Source organism: Bufo bufo, chromosome 6 (assembly GCF_905171765.1).
Source record: "Bufo bufo chromosome 6, aBufBuf1.1, whole genome shotgun sequence".
NCBI classification, from domain to species: domain Eukaryota; kingdom Metazoa; phylum Chordata; class Amphibia; order Anura; family Bufonidae; genus Bufo; species Bufo bufo.
Genome location: NC_053394.1, coordinates 276,612,182 through 276,630,237, shown reverse-complemented (window position 1 = coordinate 276,630,237; position 18,056 = coordinate 276,612,182). Strand labels below are relative to the sequence as shown.

At 48.5% G+C, this 18,056-nt stretch overlaps 1 protein-coding gene across 1 annotated transcript in view; it reads right to left on the bottom strand.

Moving 5' to 3' along the window:
• Positions 1–9,229: 9,229 nt before the first annotated feature.
• The window catches only part of MAP3K3 (mitogen-activated protein kinase kinase kinase 3), a 45,085-nt gene continuing 36,258 nt past the window's right edge, over positions 9,230–18,056 (bottom strand). The window contains exon 16 of the mRNA XM_040434978.1: positions 9,230–10,466. Coding sequence (XP_040290912.1) covers positions 10,238–10,466 — 229 coding nt within the window. The 3' untranslated portion in view covers positions 9,230–10,237. The remainder of the gene's footprint in view (positions 10,467–18,056) is intronic.

Below are 18,056 nucleotides of genomic sequence, written 5' to 3'. Positions count from 1 at the left end.
CGGGCTTTAGCACTGCCCTAGCCTGTAAATGGCTAGGGCAGTGCTAAAGGCCGTCCATCAGAGCCGGTGACATCACCGAACACACTGCTGGGTGGAAGCCAATTGCCTGGCAGTGTGTTATAGTAAATAAAAGAGCCCTTGCCCTGCGCGATCCTGCGCAGAGCAAAGGAGGGCATCGGAGCATGAATTGCTCCGATGCTCAAGTCAGGAGGGCTGCCTTGGTGAAATTATGGGTATGTCCGGGTTCAGCTCTGAACCCAGACAACCCCTTTAATAACATATGGACTGAATATTTCCAGCCAGAAAGGGAGCAGACCCCATTTCCATATTTCTTATGGTCCAACCATCTGAACTACCAACCCTAGAACCATATGAATTATGGTTCTAGCATCTGAAAACTTCCACAGTGTAGTGTCTATGTGAGGAACCACCCATACAACTGTATGACTTGGTTCTTACAGCTCCAGACCCAAACCCATGGCTTATAGCTCTACGTTTGCCCACATTTTCAGCAGCTTTGTAAACTCAGGGCTCAGTATCTGCCTCACATTAGTCATAGCTTAGCAGCATTGTATCTTCCTCTATCTTGTCTTGCACCCAATGGCCTTTGTCTTACTTGTAAGGGTACCGAACACTTCCAGACTCAAGGATAACTCCAGAATGTGACTGTTCTGTAATACAGGGTAATAATGATATAAAATATTTCTTCAGTTTTTCTAGTGTTGTGTGTGTTTGTCTTATTGGTCATCGTGTGTCATATCTGTGTACTTGCTTTGGGGTGAGATGTTCGCAGTTATGTGTGTATTGGGGCTCATTCAGATGGCTAAAGGTTTGGGCCATGTTCAGCAGAATGTAGAGCCTTGGAAAGGTTCCCCTGCATAGGACCATGGATCACAAATACTGACAGATGGATGCATCCGTTATCCATGTGCTTTCCGCATATCTGTTCTGCAAAAGACAAAATATGTCCTACACTTTTCCGCAAAATGCAGACCATGGATCCATTGAAGTTGGTTGGTAAAAACGTGGATGGCGCCCAGAGCGCTCCAGTATTTTACAGGTCTGCAGACCACAAAATGCTTACGGTCATGTGCATGAGGCCTTACACCTAGTTCAAATCGTAGAGCAAATTTGCAGAGGGGAATGTGATAACGCATTATTTTTCCCTTTTATTCCCCTGCCGCTCCATTTCTCCCAGTCTCTCTTTACTTGGCTGCAGCGTTGGTTAACCCACATCACTGCAGCAGCTAAGTAAACTGAGAAATCTGGGACGGTGAGGACATAAATTGAGAGTTACATATATGTTTAACTGATTTCTTCCACTCCCCCTGAGACCCACCCCAACCCCTTTAACTGCAGAAGAACTGAAGGTAGGTTGGTTTGCAAAATGGGCTCCGCATTGCTTTGCTGAGCTGGCAGCTGCAGCAAAAGTGAAACATGCCAAGTCCTCCTCAGCTTGTTAGACACTCTAAAAGTGTTCTCCAGCAAGTGCAGAACTATAGCTGCCAGGATAAGGGGTGGACTTGGAACCTAAAGTGGCCGTACGTTGTAGGCAGGGCCAGCAATACCATAGCGCAAGAGACCAAATACCACAGTGTTGCACAATATTCTGTCCCTCTGTGGTGGCCATCAATAGATGCCATTTTCTGTCCTCCTCCAGTTGTCTCTGATTAAGATGCTGAGGAGGTGAGATGTAGGCCACAGCAGATGAATTCAGGGAGGCATGTGCGATCGCTGGCTGGTACATGAGTACCCGATTCTCACAGCTCATTATGTACCTGGCCAGTAGCAGAGAGAAGGGCTTGGTCCACCAGTAAATTTCCCTGTAGCGTCTACGGGCCAGTCCGTCCTTGCGTAGCATGCCCTGACAGCTGATGGAAGTTGTAGTTTCACAACACCAGGGCAGCTACACATTGGAGGCTCCTGCTATAATGTGACTCAGAGTAACGTCTTTTATTAGTCCATCATTCCCGCTGAACGATCCGATCACATGACACCAAATTATATTAATATAAATGACCATTTTATTGTAAATAAAAACAAATAAAAACCGGATACATTGTGAGGGCTCTGCACTGCAAGCCCCAAGTCAGTATATATATTTATAGAGATTTATACAGTAAATAGGATATTCCCTTTGGCACAGGTTCCCACACATGAAGGAACCATATATTTATTTAACAGATGCACCAACCTTGTAACCCTGTTCTCCAGCCAGAGAGCAATGTGCTGGCAGTAAAATATCCACTGGACCCATCATGGCTGTTGTCATGTTACTATTCTTAACCTGTGCCTATCCAGCTATTGTAAAACTACAGCTCATAGGCCATGCTGGGAGTTATAGTCTTACTACAGCTTGAGGGATCCAGGTCGCACACTGCAACCTTCTACTTTGCTTCCTGACCAAACCCAAGCAGAAATGAAAAAGTGCATTTAGTATGCATCAGCAAACTTATGGACAATACTGATCCTACAGGCCATATTGAGGTACTGCATGGAAAAACACAATAATCCAGTTCCATACTTTTCTGTTTTTAAGGTGATCTAAAATTTACAGAAGAAAATAACAGTTTTGGCTCTGAGCGAAAATAAAAAATAAAATCCTTAATCAGTGCAAGTATACAGAGATCTTTTCCTATTTGGTTACTGTTGTGCCCAAAACTGCTCAAGCCCATGGAGTGCAAAATATAAAGGTTCTTGGATTATTATATTCCCTACACACAAGGTGAACAGATAACACGTGTACATAAAGACTCAGACAGCCATGATGCGGCTGCACTGTAGCGTCTATATTACAGCCACCTGCAGTGTTACTATAGTTAGTTTATAAGACCTGCCGCCAGGCCTTGTGCTTGTAATATGGACTCTATAATGCACCCGCATTATGGCTGCCTGAATAAAACATCAATGGAATAGCAAATCACCGGCCTAACTTTCTTAAGGAATAGAAGCATTCTTCTCTAGGATGGAGCCAGTGGTAGGAAATGCCAAGAACACCAAGTTAAGACCTTTTTACATTAAAAATTACGGAATAATTCATTTCTTTATAACTTTCTAGTCGTCAGCACGCTGTTTTTTTTACACAAAGCTCCAAATCCCATATTTAAAGGGCTTGTATCTCGCTATCAACCTATACCCTTATCCACAGGATAGAGGATAAGTATCTCACTTGTAGAAGTCCCACATGCGCCCTGCCACTGCATTCATTCTCTATGGGACCGCTGGAAATAGCAATGTGCTGTACTCTGCTATCTCCGGCAGTCCCATAGAGAATGTATGGAGTGGCAGGGGGAATGGACCCCCTGTTCTCAGGATCGGTCTGAGTCCCAGCGCTTGGGCACTCACTGATAAGTTATTCCCTATCTTGTGGATAGGGGAAAACTTGGAACAACCCCCTATAAAGGAGTTGCCCCAAGATCTAAATGTATCCCCTATCCAACTTGTGGTGGTAGAGCTCCCTAAAGGTGGATTTAATATAGCGTTCAATAGAAGCCTTCAAGTGGAGGCTGCAGGTAGCCAGAACGATTTCACAGTATAGCGTTACAGGGGGGTTGGAGCCATGTACCAGAAATCTGAATGCTATAAAAATATATCAAGACACTAATCAGCACATAAATATGGACCCAAAAAGTTGGAGTTGCGCTGGCAAAAGCACTGTTAGTTTGATCAGAAAGAACACATTACATGTATTCTGGGTCTATAAATGATACGTTATACGATCATTCCTTTTCTTAGGCCATCAACTAGCCGTAGTGGAGAGTGGCTACAACAAGTGCCATTCAATCCTTAATCTGTCCAGTAGGGGGACCCCTAACGATAGTATCATCAGCCAGGGAAACGGACACTGGACAACTCCTTTAATAAAGGCACTTACCTAGAGAATATGATTGTCCACATAAACCCCTCTCTCAATATTTCTTACCCCACTGCTTCTACTTATAACAGGGACCTTAGGATTCTTCATAGATTCTATAAATTGGCAGAAAATCACCCACATACAAAACAGATGCTTTTCCAACTCTCTTGTACTGATCCCAAGGTAAATCCTGTATTGTACTCCCGAGCTGCATTTTCACTTCCACGGGTTATTGAAAACAGTCAGTAGGCATGCTGATTGGCACACACAAATTAAAAGGAATGTATCACCAGGAGACTCACTGTTGGGGGTACCTGCACATGGGTGCGGGCTGTGTTGCAGACATTTCTGTGCGTTTCTACACTAAATTCATACTGCCATTCTGTGTGGATTTGATGCGGTTTTGTCACAGATCTCATCCTTGATTAAATTCGCACAAAAGTGACATGCTGCAGATTTCAAAATCCGCACGTTAAAAAATAAATAAAAAAGAAGCAAAGTCTACATGAGATTTGTCTAATCTCATACGTGTTGCTGTTTTTCCGCATGAGAATCGGCATGTAATCCACAACGTGTGCAGTTAGCCCTGGGGGAGCAACGACACATGCCAGGGCCGTGAAGTGTCCGTGCGGCTTCAAGTACTACATGGCCATATGAGCTGCAGCGGGCTCCACTTAACTAATTAGAACCGCGCTGTTTAGTCTGTCTGCCCTGTTAATGGCAGCGGGGCATTGTGGCCGTTAACAACGTAGACCAACTAAAAAGTGCAGTCCTAATTGGTTAACTGGACACCACTGCGACTTGTACAGGTGCGTGGTACTCAAACGCAGTGCAGGCACGTTACCATGTGGTTGTACGCTTAGGCCCCTTTCACACGAGTGGATGCCGTGTGGGTAATCCTCTGCGTGAAAGAGAGCCAAGCCCTGTTCTGGACAGCAGAGACGCGGAGCATTACCATGATTGATAATGCTCTGTGCCTCTCTGTGATCTCTTTACTACAAAATCACAGTGAGATGAAGTTGTCACCGTGATTTTGTAGTAAAAAGGTCACATTATCAATCATGTTACTGCTCCGTGTCTCTGCTGTCCAGAACGGGGCTTGGCTCTCTTTCACGCAGAGGAATACCTGCATGGGATCCGCTCGTGTGAAAGCGCCCTAAACCAGATACAATCCCTTGTAACTAGCTGAACTCAATGTAATGCCTTTTACTTAGCAATCTGTTGCTTCGTTCTGGCGAAAAAGTACTTTTAAACCATATGCAAATGAGCAGTTAAGTGCACTAAGCGCAGACCCAAGCATCTCTGTGCACTCTTGCTCCTCCTGCCAGCTTCTCCCTCTCCTTTGTGATCGACAAGGCCAGGTCAACCAAGGAGGGGCTGGCAAAGGAAGAAGGATTAGCAAGGGTGCACTTGGTGCTTGGGCCTGCCTTGGTTGCACTTTTAACTGCACATTTGCATATGGTTTAAAGTACATTTTCTCCAGAATGAAGCCACAGATCTCTAAGTGAAATATCATTACATTCAGCAGAGCAACACAAGGTATTGTGCCTGGTTTGACAGATTCCCTCTAAAATACAATGCCTGGTGACTTGCAAATGGTCACAGCAACCTTTGTAAAAAAAACACTACAGCTCTGAAGCCTGCAGGATTGTGAATGCAGCTCTGGAGTACAATACAGACTGTAAATCAGGCTCAGTAGGAGATGAGCAATGTGGTCATTCTGAGGATAAGAAAGCTGACTATAGGAGTCTGGTTTATTGGGTACTGCTTAATATAATCCTTGCTGCTCTCATCACAGCAATGTCTTGTCCACATAGTTATTCTAATGAATAACATAAAATTCCTTTAATCCGGCATTTCATAATCTAGAAATTCTGATCCTCTGAACCCCATGAAACCAAGATCAGACTATTAACCTCTGAGACTCTTCAGATTTATAAAAACAAGAAATTAGCAGCAGATTGTACATTCACATTTTATTTATGGACTGATTTCTTAGAGGTTCTTACAAATAAATTCCAGATTTTTCGAACCGACCAGTAATCCGCCATATTTGATAATCTGACAGTTGCAATGCCAGATTAAAGAACTTTTACTGTATATCACTAGGAATAACCACACATGGCCATCGCTATCTCCTGTGCATGCTACATTACAAAACAGGAAGTCGGTTCTTAAAACTTCTTAGGCAATATAGAGGAAGTGATGAAAAGACAAGCACTTACTTATTGTTACCCAAGAAGTGACAAAGTGTCTCTGCAGACTGAAAATGTGTAGAAATCCAGCACCCGCTGATCTGATAATCCTACTTTGGCATGTGATAAAATCTATCAGATGTTAGATTAACGTGAAAATTACCCAACAATTCAGCATCGGAAATCGGATGGCGATAGGGGCTTATTAACACCACGCAGTCAAATTGTGGTTTATTGCTGTGAAAAAGAAGCAAAATGCAGTTTTTTTTTCCTTGCCTCCTTTCCCAAAAAGTGGTGGGGTGGGCCCTCTGCAGAACGACTCATTTAGCAACATTACACCAGAAATCCACTCCAGCTCCTGCCTGGAGTAGATATCAGTTCTGTTGCACCACGGCCTGGCATGTGCCACCATTATGTGAGCCTCTAAATAATTGTGCCGCATCTTACACCAGCGGAGGGCGTATTAAGACCAGCGTATACAACCCCTTTAAATCCATATAGCAAGGACAACTGAGGAGGGGCAGGCAAGGTCTTAGGTTCTTGCACTCGGCAGACCACCCATGGAATCCTCAGACCAAACCAAATGATCTCCATTCATCATACCTACTCAATGTGCATAGAAAGAAAAGCTATTCCCATCTCAGACATTGATGGCATATTGCTAGGATATGCCATTAATGGCAGATAGCTGCTCCTATCTCCAAAATGGGCCCCCAAAGTGAAGCGTGATCACCCTCCATTCACCGCTATGGGAGTTCAGAAAATAGCCGAGTCCTGTAACTGTGAATGAAGAGGTGGCTATTAGTGTTGAGTGAAGCAAACTTCGTATGCTTCATCCGAAGTCGCTTCGTTCAAAACTTCGGAATAAGGGTCCATTCACACGTCCGTGTGTGTTTTGCGGATCCACGGATCTGCAAAAAACGGACATCAGTGATGTGCGTTCCGCATTTTGCGGACCGCACATCGCCGGAACTTAATATTGCTATTGCGGACAAGAATAGGACATGTTCTATTTTTTTCGGGAACGGAATTGCGGACCCGAAAGTGCGGATACGCAATTCCGGATCCGGGCAGCACATCATGAGGCCCCATAGAAATGAATGGGTCTGCAATTCCGTTCCGCAAAATGTGGAACAGAATTGCGGACGTGTGAATGGACCCTAATATTGTACAGAGATTCGTCTCAGTGCACTATTACAACGTATTCACAAAATCGCGTAAAGTAACTTTGGTAGTTGATTTTTAAAATGGAAAACTATTTTACAACTTGGAACCGAACACGGCTTCGGTTCCAAGGTATTTCAAGTTTTGGACGAAGAGACTTCGGATGAAGCATCTGAAGCTCGCTTCACGCAACACCTAGTGGCCATGCATGTGCCCGCTCACTCGGCTATTTTCAGAACTCTCACAGCAGTGAATGTAGAGTACACTGTGCTTGCGCAGGGGGCCCCAAACTGGAACGGGTTCCAATATGCCATCAATATCTGAGATGGGCAAACCCCTTTAAAAGTGGCTCGCACTAATAAATGCTTTGGTCTTATCATAAAACGCTTTTGTCACTCTCCATATAGGCAAGTCCAGATAATTTAATTCTCCTTTACAAAATTTTATGTTTTATGCTAATAATACTTATTTATCGTAGAAGGAAAGTTCTTCAACTTTCTGGAATAATTTGTGCCAACATTCAGCACATTTTTTGCAGAATCTCGTTTTAGACAGATTTATGAAGCAAATAAGCCGATCAGCTGTTAGAAGAGGCCATGCCTTCTCCTAAGCCAGTGTCATCACTGTACATTGGTCACAAAGCCTAGCTGCAGCATAGCCCCATTCAAGTCAATGGGTCTTAGGTGCAATACCAAGTAATGCCACTATACGATGTATGGCGCTGTCCTTGTAAAGCTGCTGGGAGCCTGCATCACTCATCAGAGCTTTGGTTTCCCTGAAACAGCTGATCGGCGGGGATGCCAGAACTTGGACCCCCCCCCCACGTGAGGATAAGTCATTATCTTTTCCAGGATAACCTTTTTCTGCCCCCTTGCATTTTGTTTCCGTCCCAATTTCAAGATCTTTGCATGCTGTCGGAGAATGGGAATATTCTTCTTTACGTTCACAAGGGGAAACACTGTCCAGACCTAATACACAGACAGCCCCCTGTCACCACACACCTCACTTCTGTCTTGTCTGCTGCAGTGTATCAGTGCAGGCTGTTCAGCTCATAGATAACTGTATACATTAGATACCACTGCACAGAACCCTCAGCAAGAGTTGGGCATGCCATTGGTAAAACCTGTGCAGGTGCACAGGGGCCCTTGTAGGAAGGGGGCCCACTACCACAATAAAAACATACAGTACCTTCCTGCTATCTGTTACTTTGCAGGGTGGGTTTTAGCAAAGACATGTCATAAGTCACAATTGCTGGTGGTCAGAGAGATAAGAGGGTGACTTATGGTAAGCTATTAGACAGCAAAGGGTCCATATACTGTTATTGCACAGGGTCCCTGTGCTGTCTGCAGCCGCCCCTGACCCTCAGCCATGAGAAGTGTTAGGTCTCCACAGGCAGATGCTGAAACTCAAACAAGGATGGTTCCATTCATCGACAAAAGCAGAGGTATTGAAACTAAATATGTAAGAACTTTTCACGGTAGTCAATAAAAAGGTTGTTTTGTTTTAGACAACCATTTTTCTTTTTAGATACCCTGCTAGGGTATTCATAGACCCCACCGAGGACTGTCAGGTCACAGACCAAGCGGATCCGAGCATTACATGGACAATGTGTAATGCTTCACTTCTCCTGTGGTGGCGCTGCACCAGATGCTGGATTCCCTCAAATGACAGTTTCTCTTTGGGGGGTCAAAGCATCAAGACTCCTAACAAAAAAGGAACGATCCCTTACCGAAAACTGTAATACTCCTTTAAATCAGCCACATAAATACAATGCAATTGCTAGGAATAGAGACCACAGCTTTCCTTTTTGGGATTGGCTCCATGCCTTTCCGAAAAAGAAAAAAAAAAAAAAAAAAAAAAGGGTACAGAAGTTCAATGCAAATGCAGTGTGTGAACACCACCTGATTGCTGGGGGAATGTAAAGTGTGAATTTTGATAGAATAACACCGTGTAATACACGCATTGCATGCAAAAAATACCTTGTCACACCAGGCACGAAGACAAGGACTGTAACCATATCACATACCTGTCACTAAGGCACGCTGCTAGCAAGAATCCTAAGGACTTCAGGTTGGTCAGGAAGTTTAAAGTAAATGTCCATCCTTGAGCGCCATTTTGTTTTTAAGTAGATCCAAACTTCTGTGCTGATTCATGTAATATATGTCTTCATAGTGTTGGAGCCCTGTAGATCTGATATAGAGCTCCATATTCCCCGTACAGACATAGTTAAAGGGGTTGTCCGCCTAAACTTCTGAAATGTCAAATGCAGCACCCATGTATAGTGGGAAGGGTGGTCTTCTAAGGGTGTGCTGGGGTAAATGTAAGCAGAAAGTGGACAACCACTTTAAATTATAAAATTATGTCTGCCTGCATCCACCACTAGGGGGAGATTACTGCATACAGTATAAAAGTGAGGATGATAGCAACAGATTCGGAGCTTCAACCTCCTATAATCAGTACAGAATTTTGGACATAAAAACATAATGTTATGCAAAATGGGACATTTACTACAACCAGTGACGTGGAGTCACATACTGCTATCATCAGGTTATCTCACCATTACTGAAATGCTGGGACTTTCCATAACAAAAGGAAGAGGCCACCGGGCCATGGTTAACATGCTCCCTGGCTGAAGAGGCGTTAAGGCACTTGTCTAAGACGTGGAAGAACTCCTTCATGATGGGAGGATGGTGCAGATTTTTAATGGAAGTCATCACGCACCATTCCTTCATACTGTGTCTCTGGCTTGGAGCATAAGAACTCTTTTCTAGGAATCAAAGTCACTTCAAGATAAAAAAATAATCCATTGTTCTGCTGCTCTAACACTGACACACACCCAACCCTGTCCTGAATCTAGAACCTGTTCTAGACTTAGTCAGCGATAGGTAGTTGGGGTAGGGGTAGGTTGAAGGGAAGATTGTCATCGCGTCTCATTAAATGTTCCAGAGTCTTCCCTCAAAAGTCAACATTCATCTCTGGAGAATATCCATGGTCAAGTGAAGGACGACACTTTGATGAAGACTTAATAGGTAAGTTGGGCAAAGGGATGCCGGAGAAGCTCCTCAGCAGACGGTCTCTGCCTCGCTTCCACCAGTATCTGCTTTACAAAGTCCCGGCATTGCTCTGATGTGTTTGGGGGAAGGTGAGGAATAGTTGGCTGGGTGGCGATTTTAAAAATGGCTGCCATGGCTTCATACTCTGCCCAGGGAGGCTTCTCTGTTAGCATTTCCACCACGGTGCAGCCCAGGCTCCTGCAATAAGGACAGAGGTTAAAGTAGTGAGACACAGACAAAATTTATTACGATCCTGTCCCTATACAGTTGTGTTCAAAATAATAGCAGTGTGTTTAAAAAAGTGAATAAAGCTCAAAATTCTTCTAATAGCTTCTATTTCCATACACACAAATGCATTGGGAACACTACACATTCTATTGCAAATCAAAACATGAAAAAAAAAAGAAAAAAAAAAATTTGTGTTGTTCCTCTAAAAAAAAAAAATGAAGAAAAGTGAATATTATCAAAAAAATAGCAGTGTTTGTATTCTTCTTTACAAACTCAAACATTCACTATATAAACTGAAAAATGTTTGAAGATTTTGCTTTCCTTTGAATCACTTAACTAATATTTAGATGTATAACCACGGTTTCTGAGAACTGCTGTACATCTGTGATGCATGGAGTCAACCAACTTCTGGCCCCTGTGAACAGGTATTCCAGCCCAGGATGATTGGACTACATTCCACCGTTCTTCTCTATTTCTTGGTTTTGCCTCAGAAACTGCATATTTTATTTCACCCACAAGTTTGCTATTGGATTAAGATCCGGGGATTGGGCTGGCCACTCCATAACGTCAATCTTGTTGGTCTGGAACCAAGATGTTGCACGTTTACTGGTGTGTTTGGGGTCGTTGTCTTGTTGGAACACCCATTTCAAGGGCATTTCCTCTTCGGCATAAAGCAGCATGACCTCTTCAAGTATTCTGATGTATTCAAACTGATCCATGATCCCTGGTATGCGATAAATAGGCCCAACACTGTAGTATGAGAAACATCCCCATATCATGATGCTTGCGCCACCATGCTTCACTGTCTTCACAGTGTACTGTGGCTTGAATTCACTGTTTGGGGGTCGTCTGTCAAACTGTCTCCAGCCACTAGACCTAAAAAAGGAGACTTTTGTATTACTTACCAGTAAAGTCTCTTTCTCGCTCTTCCTTGGGGGACACAGGAAACCATGGGTATAGCTCTGCTCCCTAGGAGGCGTGACACTAAGTGAAAGCTGTAAGCCCCTCCTCCATCAGCTATACCCTTCAGCCTGGAGAAGAGACTGCCAGTTGCGTGTCCAAGTAGTGAAAGAACCACCAACCGGAAAAAGAACTGTCGAGCCCCAACGGGGGCAACCAAGCCGGAACCACAACTGTAACCCAAATGAAGGGCGGGTGCTGTGTCCCCCAAGGAAGAGCGAGAAAGAGACTTTACTGGTAAGTAATACAAAAGTCTCCTTTTCTCGCCCATATTCCTTGGGGGACACAGGAAACCATGGGACGTTCCAGAGCAGTCCCAGAAGGGAGGGACCAGAACAAACTCAACCAACACCAGAGGCATCAATCAACTGCCGCCTGCAACACCAGACGGCCTAAAGCAGCGTCAGCCGACGCATGAGTATGCACCCTGTAGAACTTGGTGAAGGTGTGCAAGGAGGACCAAGTGGCCGCCTTGCAAATCTGCTCCGTAGAAGCCCGATTCCTCTGAGCCCAGGAAGCCCCGACCGCTCTAGTGGAGTGAGCGGTAACACCAAGGGGCGGAACCTTGCCCATGGCGAGATAAGCCTCAGTAACAGCCATCTTGACAAAACGGGCGATAGCAACTTTGGATGCCGCCATCCCTCTGCGCGACCCCTCCGGGACCACAAAGAGCGAGTCAGTATGCCTGAAAGAGCTGGTTACTTCCAGGTAAATCTTGAGCGCCCTGACAACGTCCAGGCGATGAAGCTTCCTCTCCCGCGGGTGGGAAGGGGAAGGACACAAAGAGGGGAGAACGATGTCCTCGTTCAGATGAAAGGCGGAGACCACCTTAGGAAGGAAGGAAGGGACCGGACGAAGAACCACCTTGTCCTGGTGGAACACTAGGAAAGGTTCCAGACAGGAGAGTGCAGCCAATTCGGACACCCTCCGAAGAGAGGTGACGGCTACAAGGAAAATAACCTTGCAGGACAGCAGTCGCAAGGAAACCGTCCGCAGAGGCTCGAAAGGGGAAGCCTGGAGCGCTGAGAGAACCAGGTTCAGGTCCCAGGGCGGTACCGGAGGACGGTACGGGATAACCGCGTGAGCCACGCCCTGAAGGAAGGTCTTGACAGGACCAAGGGGGGCCAGTGGGCGCTGAAACAAAATGGACAGCGCAGACACCTGACCCTTCAAAGAACTAAGGCCCAGCCCTTGGGCCAGTCCGCTCTGCAGGAAGGACAAAACGGTGGGGAGAGAAAAGCGGAGCGGAGGAATCCCCAGATCGGCACAGAACCCCAAAAAGGTCCTCCAGGTCCTATAATAGATCCTAGAAGAGGACGGCTTACGGGCGCGGATCATGGTGCGGACGACGTCCGCAGAAAAACCCCTACGTGTCAGGACGGTGGTCTCAACAACCACGCGGTCAAACGTAGGGACCCTAAACGCGGGTGGAAGATCGGTCCCTGAGAGAGAAGATCTTCCCTGGCGGGCAGCGGCCAGGGCGCGTCTGCCAGGAGCAGCATGAGGTCGGCATACCAAGACCGGCGGGGCCAGTCCGGAGCGACCAGAATCACCGAGACGCCTTCCGCCGCGATCTTCCGAAGGACCTTGGGCAGGAGAGGGATGGGAGGGAATATGTATGGGCGCGCGAAGCCTCGCCAAGGAAGAACGAGGGCGTCGGCTCCGCAAGCTCCCGGATCCCTGGCCCTGGACAGATAGGCGGGGACCTTGTGATTGAATTTTGAGGCCATGAGGTCCACGTCCGGTATGCCCCAACGAAGGCAAATGGCCTCGAATACCTCCGGGTGAAGAGACCACTCGCCGGGGTCGACGGTGGTGTGACTGAGGAAGTCCGCCGCCCAATTGTCCACCCCTGGAATAAAAATTGCAGATAGGGCCGGGACGTGGGCTTCCGCCCAACGGAGAATGCTGGTGACCTCCCGCATTGCTGCAGCGCTGCGAGTGCCCCCCTGGTGGTTTATGTACGCCACAGCCGTGGCGTTGTCCGATTGTACACGAACAGGATGACCCTTCAGCAGATGAGTCCAGTGTCGTAGAGACAGAAGGGCCGCTCTCAGCTCCAGGACATTGATCGAGAGTTTGGACTCCGATGGAGACCAAATGCCCTGGACGGATCGGGGAGGAAACACGCCTCCCCAGCCCAAGAGACTGGCATCGGTTGTAACCACCAACCAGTTGAGTGGCAGAAAAGACCTGCCCAGAAGAGGGGACTGTAACCACCAGCGGAGAGATGACCGCACCGGAGGCGATAGACGGAAGGGATGATCCAGAGACTCCGGCGATTTGTCCCAGGAGGAGATGATCGCCCGTTGGAGAGGGCGGGAGTGAAACTGCGCAAATGGGATCTCCTCGAAGCAGGCAACCATCTGCCCCAAGACCCGCATGCAGAAGCGGAAGGACGGTCGACGGTGGAGAAGGAGACCCCGAACCGCCCCACGGAGGATCAGACGTTTTTCCGAGGGAAGACGTACCTCCGCCGCTCCTGTGTCCAAAAGCATTCCCAGGAAGACTAGTTGTCTGGAGGGGGGAAGGGAGGACTTGGGGAAGTTGATGACCCAACCGAACCTCGCCAGAGTTTCTAGAGTGAGATCCACGCTGGCAACCGCTTGAGAAAGGGACGGAGCCTTGATGAGGATATCGTCCAAGTACGGTAGCAGAAAAACACCCCTGGAACGGAGTAAGGCCAAAACCGGGGCCAGGACCTTGGTGAACACCCGGGGGGCTGTTGCCAGCCCAAAGGGAAGGGCGACAAACTGGAAGTGGAGGTCCCCCACGGCGAATCGGAGGAAGCGATGGTGACACCGGGCTACCGGAACATGGAGGTAGGCATCCTGTATATCGATGGAAGACATGAAATCTCCCTGCTCCAGGGAAGCCACCGCGGAACGGAGGGACTCCATCCGAAACCGTCGAAGGAGGAGAAAACGGTTGAGCTTTTTGAGGTCCAAAATGGGCCGCACCGAACCTCCCTTCTTGGGAACTACAAAGAGGTTCGAGTAGAACCCTTGGAACCTTTCCTCTAGAGGAACGGGGGTAATCACCCCCCTGTCCAGTAAGGCTTGAACGGCCGCGGAGAACGCAGCCGCGCTTTTCGGGTCCCGCGGCGGGCAGGAGCGAAAGAACCGATCTGGAGGGAAGGATGCAAATTCGATTTTGTATCCGGAGGACACAATTTCGAGGGCCCAGGCGTCGGAGACGTGAGCCATCCAGACGTCCTTGAAAAGGAGGAGCCGGCCCCCCACCCGGGTGGGTGGGGGCGCGCCTTCAGGCAGAGGACTGCTTTGGTGCGGGTGTGCGGGCAGCCTGCGGCTTGCGCCAGGAGGGCTGCGCCCGAAAAAACGGCTTCCTACGCTTGTCCTGGGGAGGAGCCGAAGCGGCAGCTGTGGTGGGAGCCCCAGAGGCCCTGCGGGAGGACCGAAAACGAGACGCACCAGGGCGTCCGCGGGGGGCGCCCCTGGCTTGGGGTTGAGGAAGATGGGTGCTTTTACCACCCGTGGCCTCCGAAATAAGTTCGTCTAGGCGGACCCCGAAAAGGCGGGAACCCGCAAACGGTAGCCCCGCCAAGGAACGTTTGGAGGCAGCGTCCGCTTTCCAAACCTTCAGCCAGAGCTCCCTCCTGACGGAAACTGCCAGGGCGGAGGAGCGTGCAATAAGGGCTCCCGCATCAAGGGAGGCCTCACAAACAAAATTCCCGGCCCGAATAATAAGCTGGGCCAAGGAACGTAGGTCCTGGATGGGGACGTCCGAGTCCAACTCCTGTTCCAGCTGCGCACCCCAAGCAGAGATTGCTTTCCCTGCCCAAGCAGAGGCAAAAACCGGTCTGAGAGCAGAACCGGAGGCAGCAAAAATGCCCTTGGAAAGGGTCTCCATGCGACGGTCCTCCGCTGACTGAAGAGAGGACCCGTCGGGAACAGGGATGGCCGTGTTCTTTGACAGCCGGGCCACAGGGGGGTCCACCTTGGGCGGGGAAGACCATGTGGCCACGACATCGGCTGGAAAAGGATAGCAAATGTCCAGCTTCTTGGGGTTGACAAAACGGGCGTCCGGGCGAGCCCAAGCCTTAGACACCACAGAGGAGAAATCAGAGTGGATTGGAAAGACTTTTGAGGCCTGCCTGGGTCTGATAAAGGAGACGCTAGCTGCGTCAGAGCTAGGGGGATCATCCTGCACCTTAAAGGTGTCACGAATATCCGAGATGAGTTGACCCATCGCTGAGGCTAGCTTGGACGGCAGGGCCGAGTCCATTTCCAAATCTGAAACCGCCAATTCACCTTCAGAGAGCGAATCCTTTGGAGAGGAGAGGCTCGTCTGGGTGCGCACGCGTGGCGGGGAGAGTGAGGCCTCAGAGGAGGAGGCTCGCTCTACTCTAATACGCTTCTGAGAGTGCCTAGCTCGGGAGGGGTCACTAAGAGAGAGTGAACCCGCTGCAGCGGCAGAAGCAGTGGACCCGGAGGGCGCGACAGTCAGAGAGGCGTCCTGCGGGGTAGGTGGCCTGTCTATTAGGCGGCCCACGACATGAGTGAGGCTTTCCACGGCCTGGGACAGGGATCTAGCCCAGTCAGGCGGGTCAGAGGAAGCAGGGAGCGACACAGCGGGCGACTGAGGCTGCGGTGGAGCTCGGCATGCAGTACAGTGCGGATCAGACTGCCCCCGGGGAAAGGGTTCCCTACACGCAGTACAGGCATGGTACCAAGGCTTGGCGGCTGCAGAAGGGTCTGACATGGTGGAAAAAAGATGTTGCACTTAAAGTGGGAGACCCCAAAGAAAAGTGGTGGCACGGAGGGGGTTAACAGTCCTACCAGACCCGGATGATGCAAGCGGCAGCGGTAAGGGGAACAGACTGAGGAGGCTGTGGAGGAGAGGCAGCAGCACGGATGAATGGCTTCAGGATCGCACGGCAGAGAGGATTCCACGCAGCACTGAGAAGTGGAGCCCGATGAAACCGGAAGTAGCGGAGCGCATGTAGGAAGCTCCGCCCCCTCTCTGCCGCGCTGAAGAAGTAGCAGTGCCGCGCGCGCGCTGCAAAATGATTTTAACCCCCAAGGATGATGAAGTGCCGGCCAAGATGAAATGGCGCCGTTCACGCCAAGTAAGCGGCCCCCGCCGCGCCTGGATGTGGCAGACGGCTTGCTTTTGCCTGCAGCCGTCCCCTGAAGGCAGCGTCCCTGTCAAGGACTTGCCCAGATAAACTCCCCTGCCCGGTAACGGTCCCGATATGTTGGGGGGGGGGGGGGGGGTCGATGTAGCAGTGGCCATGGCTGTAGCAGTGGCCATGGGGGATGTAGCAGCGGCCCTGGGGGATGTAGCAGCGGTGGGAGGAAGGAAGGGGAGGCTGGAGCAGCCACTCTCACCATACGCTGTCTTCGCCCTCAATCCATCCAGCAGGGTCGCCCCTTCAGCTACTGGCACCGCAGTGGCAGGAAGCCGGGGGAGGGACTTGGCGTGCGGGCGACCCTTGAGCTGGCGGGACGCAGGGGAGCGAGGCTGCCCTGGTCCACCTTGTCTTCTGTGGGGTTGGCGGCAGTGCGGAATTACCGGCACTGGCGCAACTCAACCCCGGGAGAAACAGAGGGGTCTAATGCGCCTCTGTTGTCCCTGTAGGTAGAAAAAATCGAATTAAAAACAACAAATAACGCAAAAATAAAAAATCATAGGAAAACAACCCTGCATAAGCAGGGGGTGTCTTGCCTCCTTGGACACTAAGCAAAAACTGGCAGTCTCTTCTCCAGGCTGAAGGGTATAGCTGATGGAGGAGGGGCTTACAGCTTTCACTTAGTGTCACGCCTCCTAGGGAGCAGAGCTATACCCATGGTTTCCTGTGTCCCCCAAGGAATATGGGCGAGAAAGAACAATCTTACTTTCATCAGTCCACAAAATGTCTCTTTAGGCCAGTCAATGTGCTCTTTGGCAAATTGTAACCTCTTCAGCACGTCTTTTTTTCAACAGTGGGACTTTGCGGGGGCTTCTTGCAGATAGCTTGGCTTCACATAGGCGTCTTCTAATTGTAACAGTACTCACAGGTAACTTTAGACCTTCTTTGATCTTCCTGGAGCTGATTGTTGGCTGGGTCCTTGCCATTTTGGCTATTCTTCTATGCATTCGAATGGTATTTTTTCGCTTTCTTCCACGTCTTTCAGGTTTTGGTTGCCATTTTAAAGCATTTGCAATCATTTTAGCTGAGCAGCCTATAATTTTAGTTTTCCCCTCTCCAATCAACTTTTTTATCAAGGTACGCTGTTCTTCTGAACAATGTCTGGAACGACCCATTTTCCTCAGAATTTCTGAGAGAAATGCACTGTAACCAGCATGTACAACATTTGCTGCCTTCCTACCTTCCTTAAATAAGGGCAATAATTGCCACCTGTTTTTCAAAGAATGAATGACCTCACTCATTGAACTCCACACTGCTATTATCTGTTGGATTTCTATTACTCTACTACACCTGCTAGTAAATTATTTGCCATGTAGAAATATCAGTGATTGATCAGGTTAGTGATGTCTGACTGCTATTATTTTGAACACAACTGTACATCTGAGAAAGGGGACTTTATAGGGGGGGGAAGGGTCAGGTAAAGCTGATCTCATTGTAATCTGGAATAA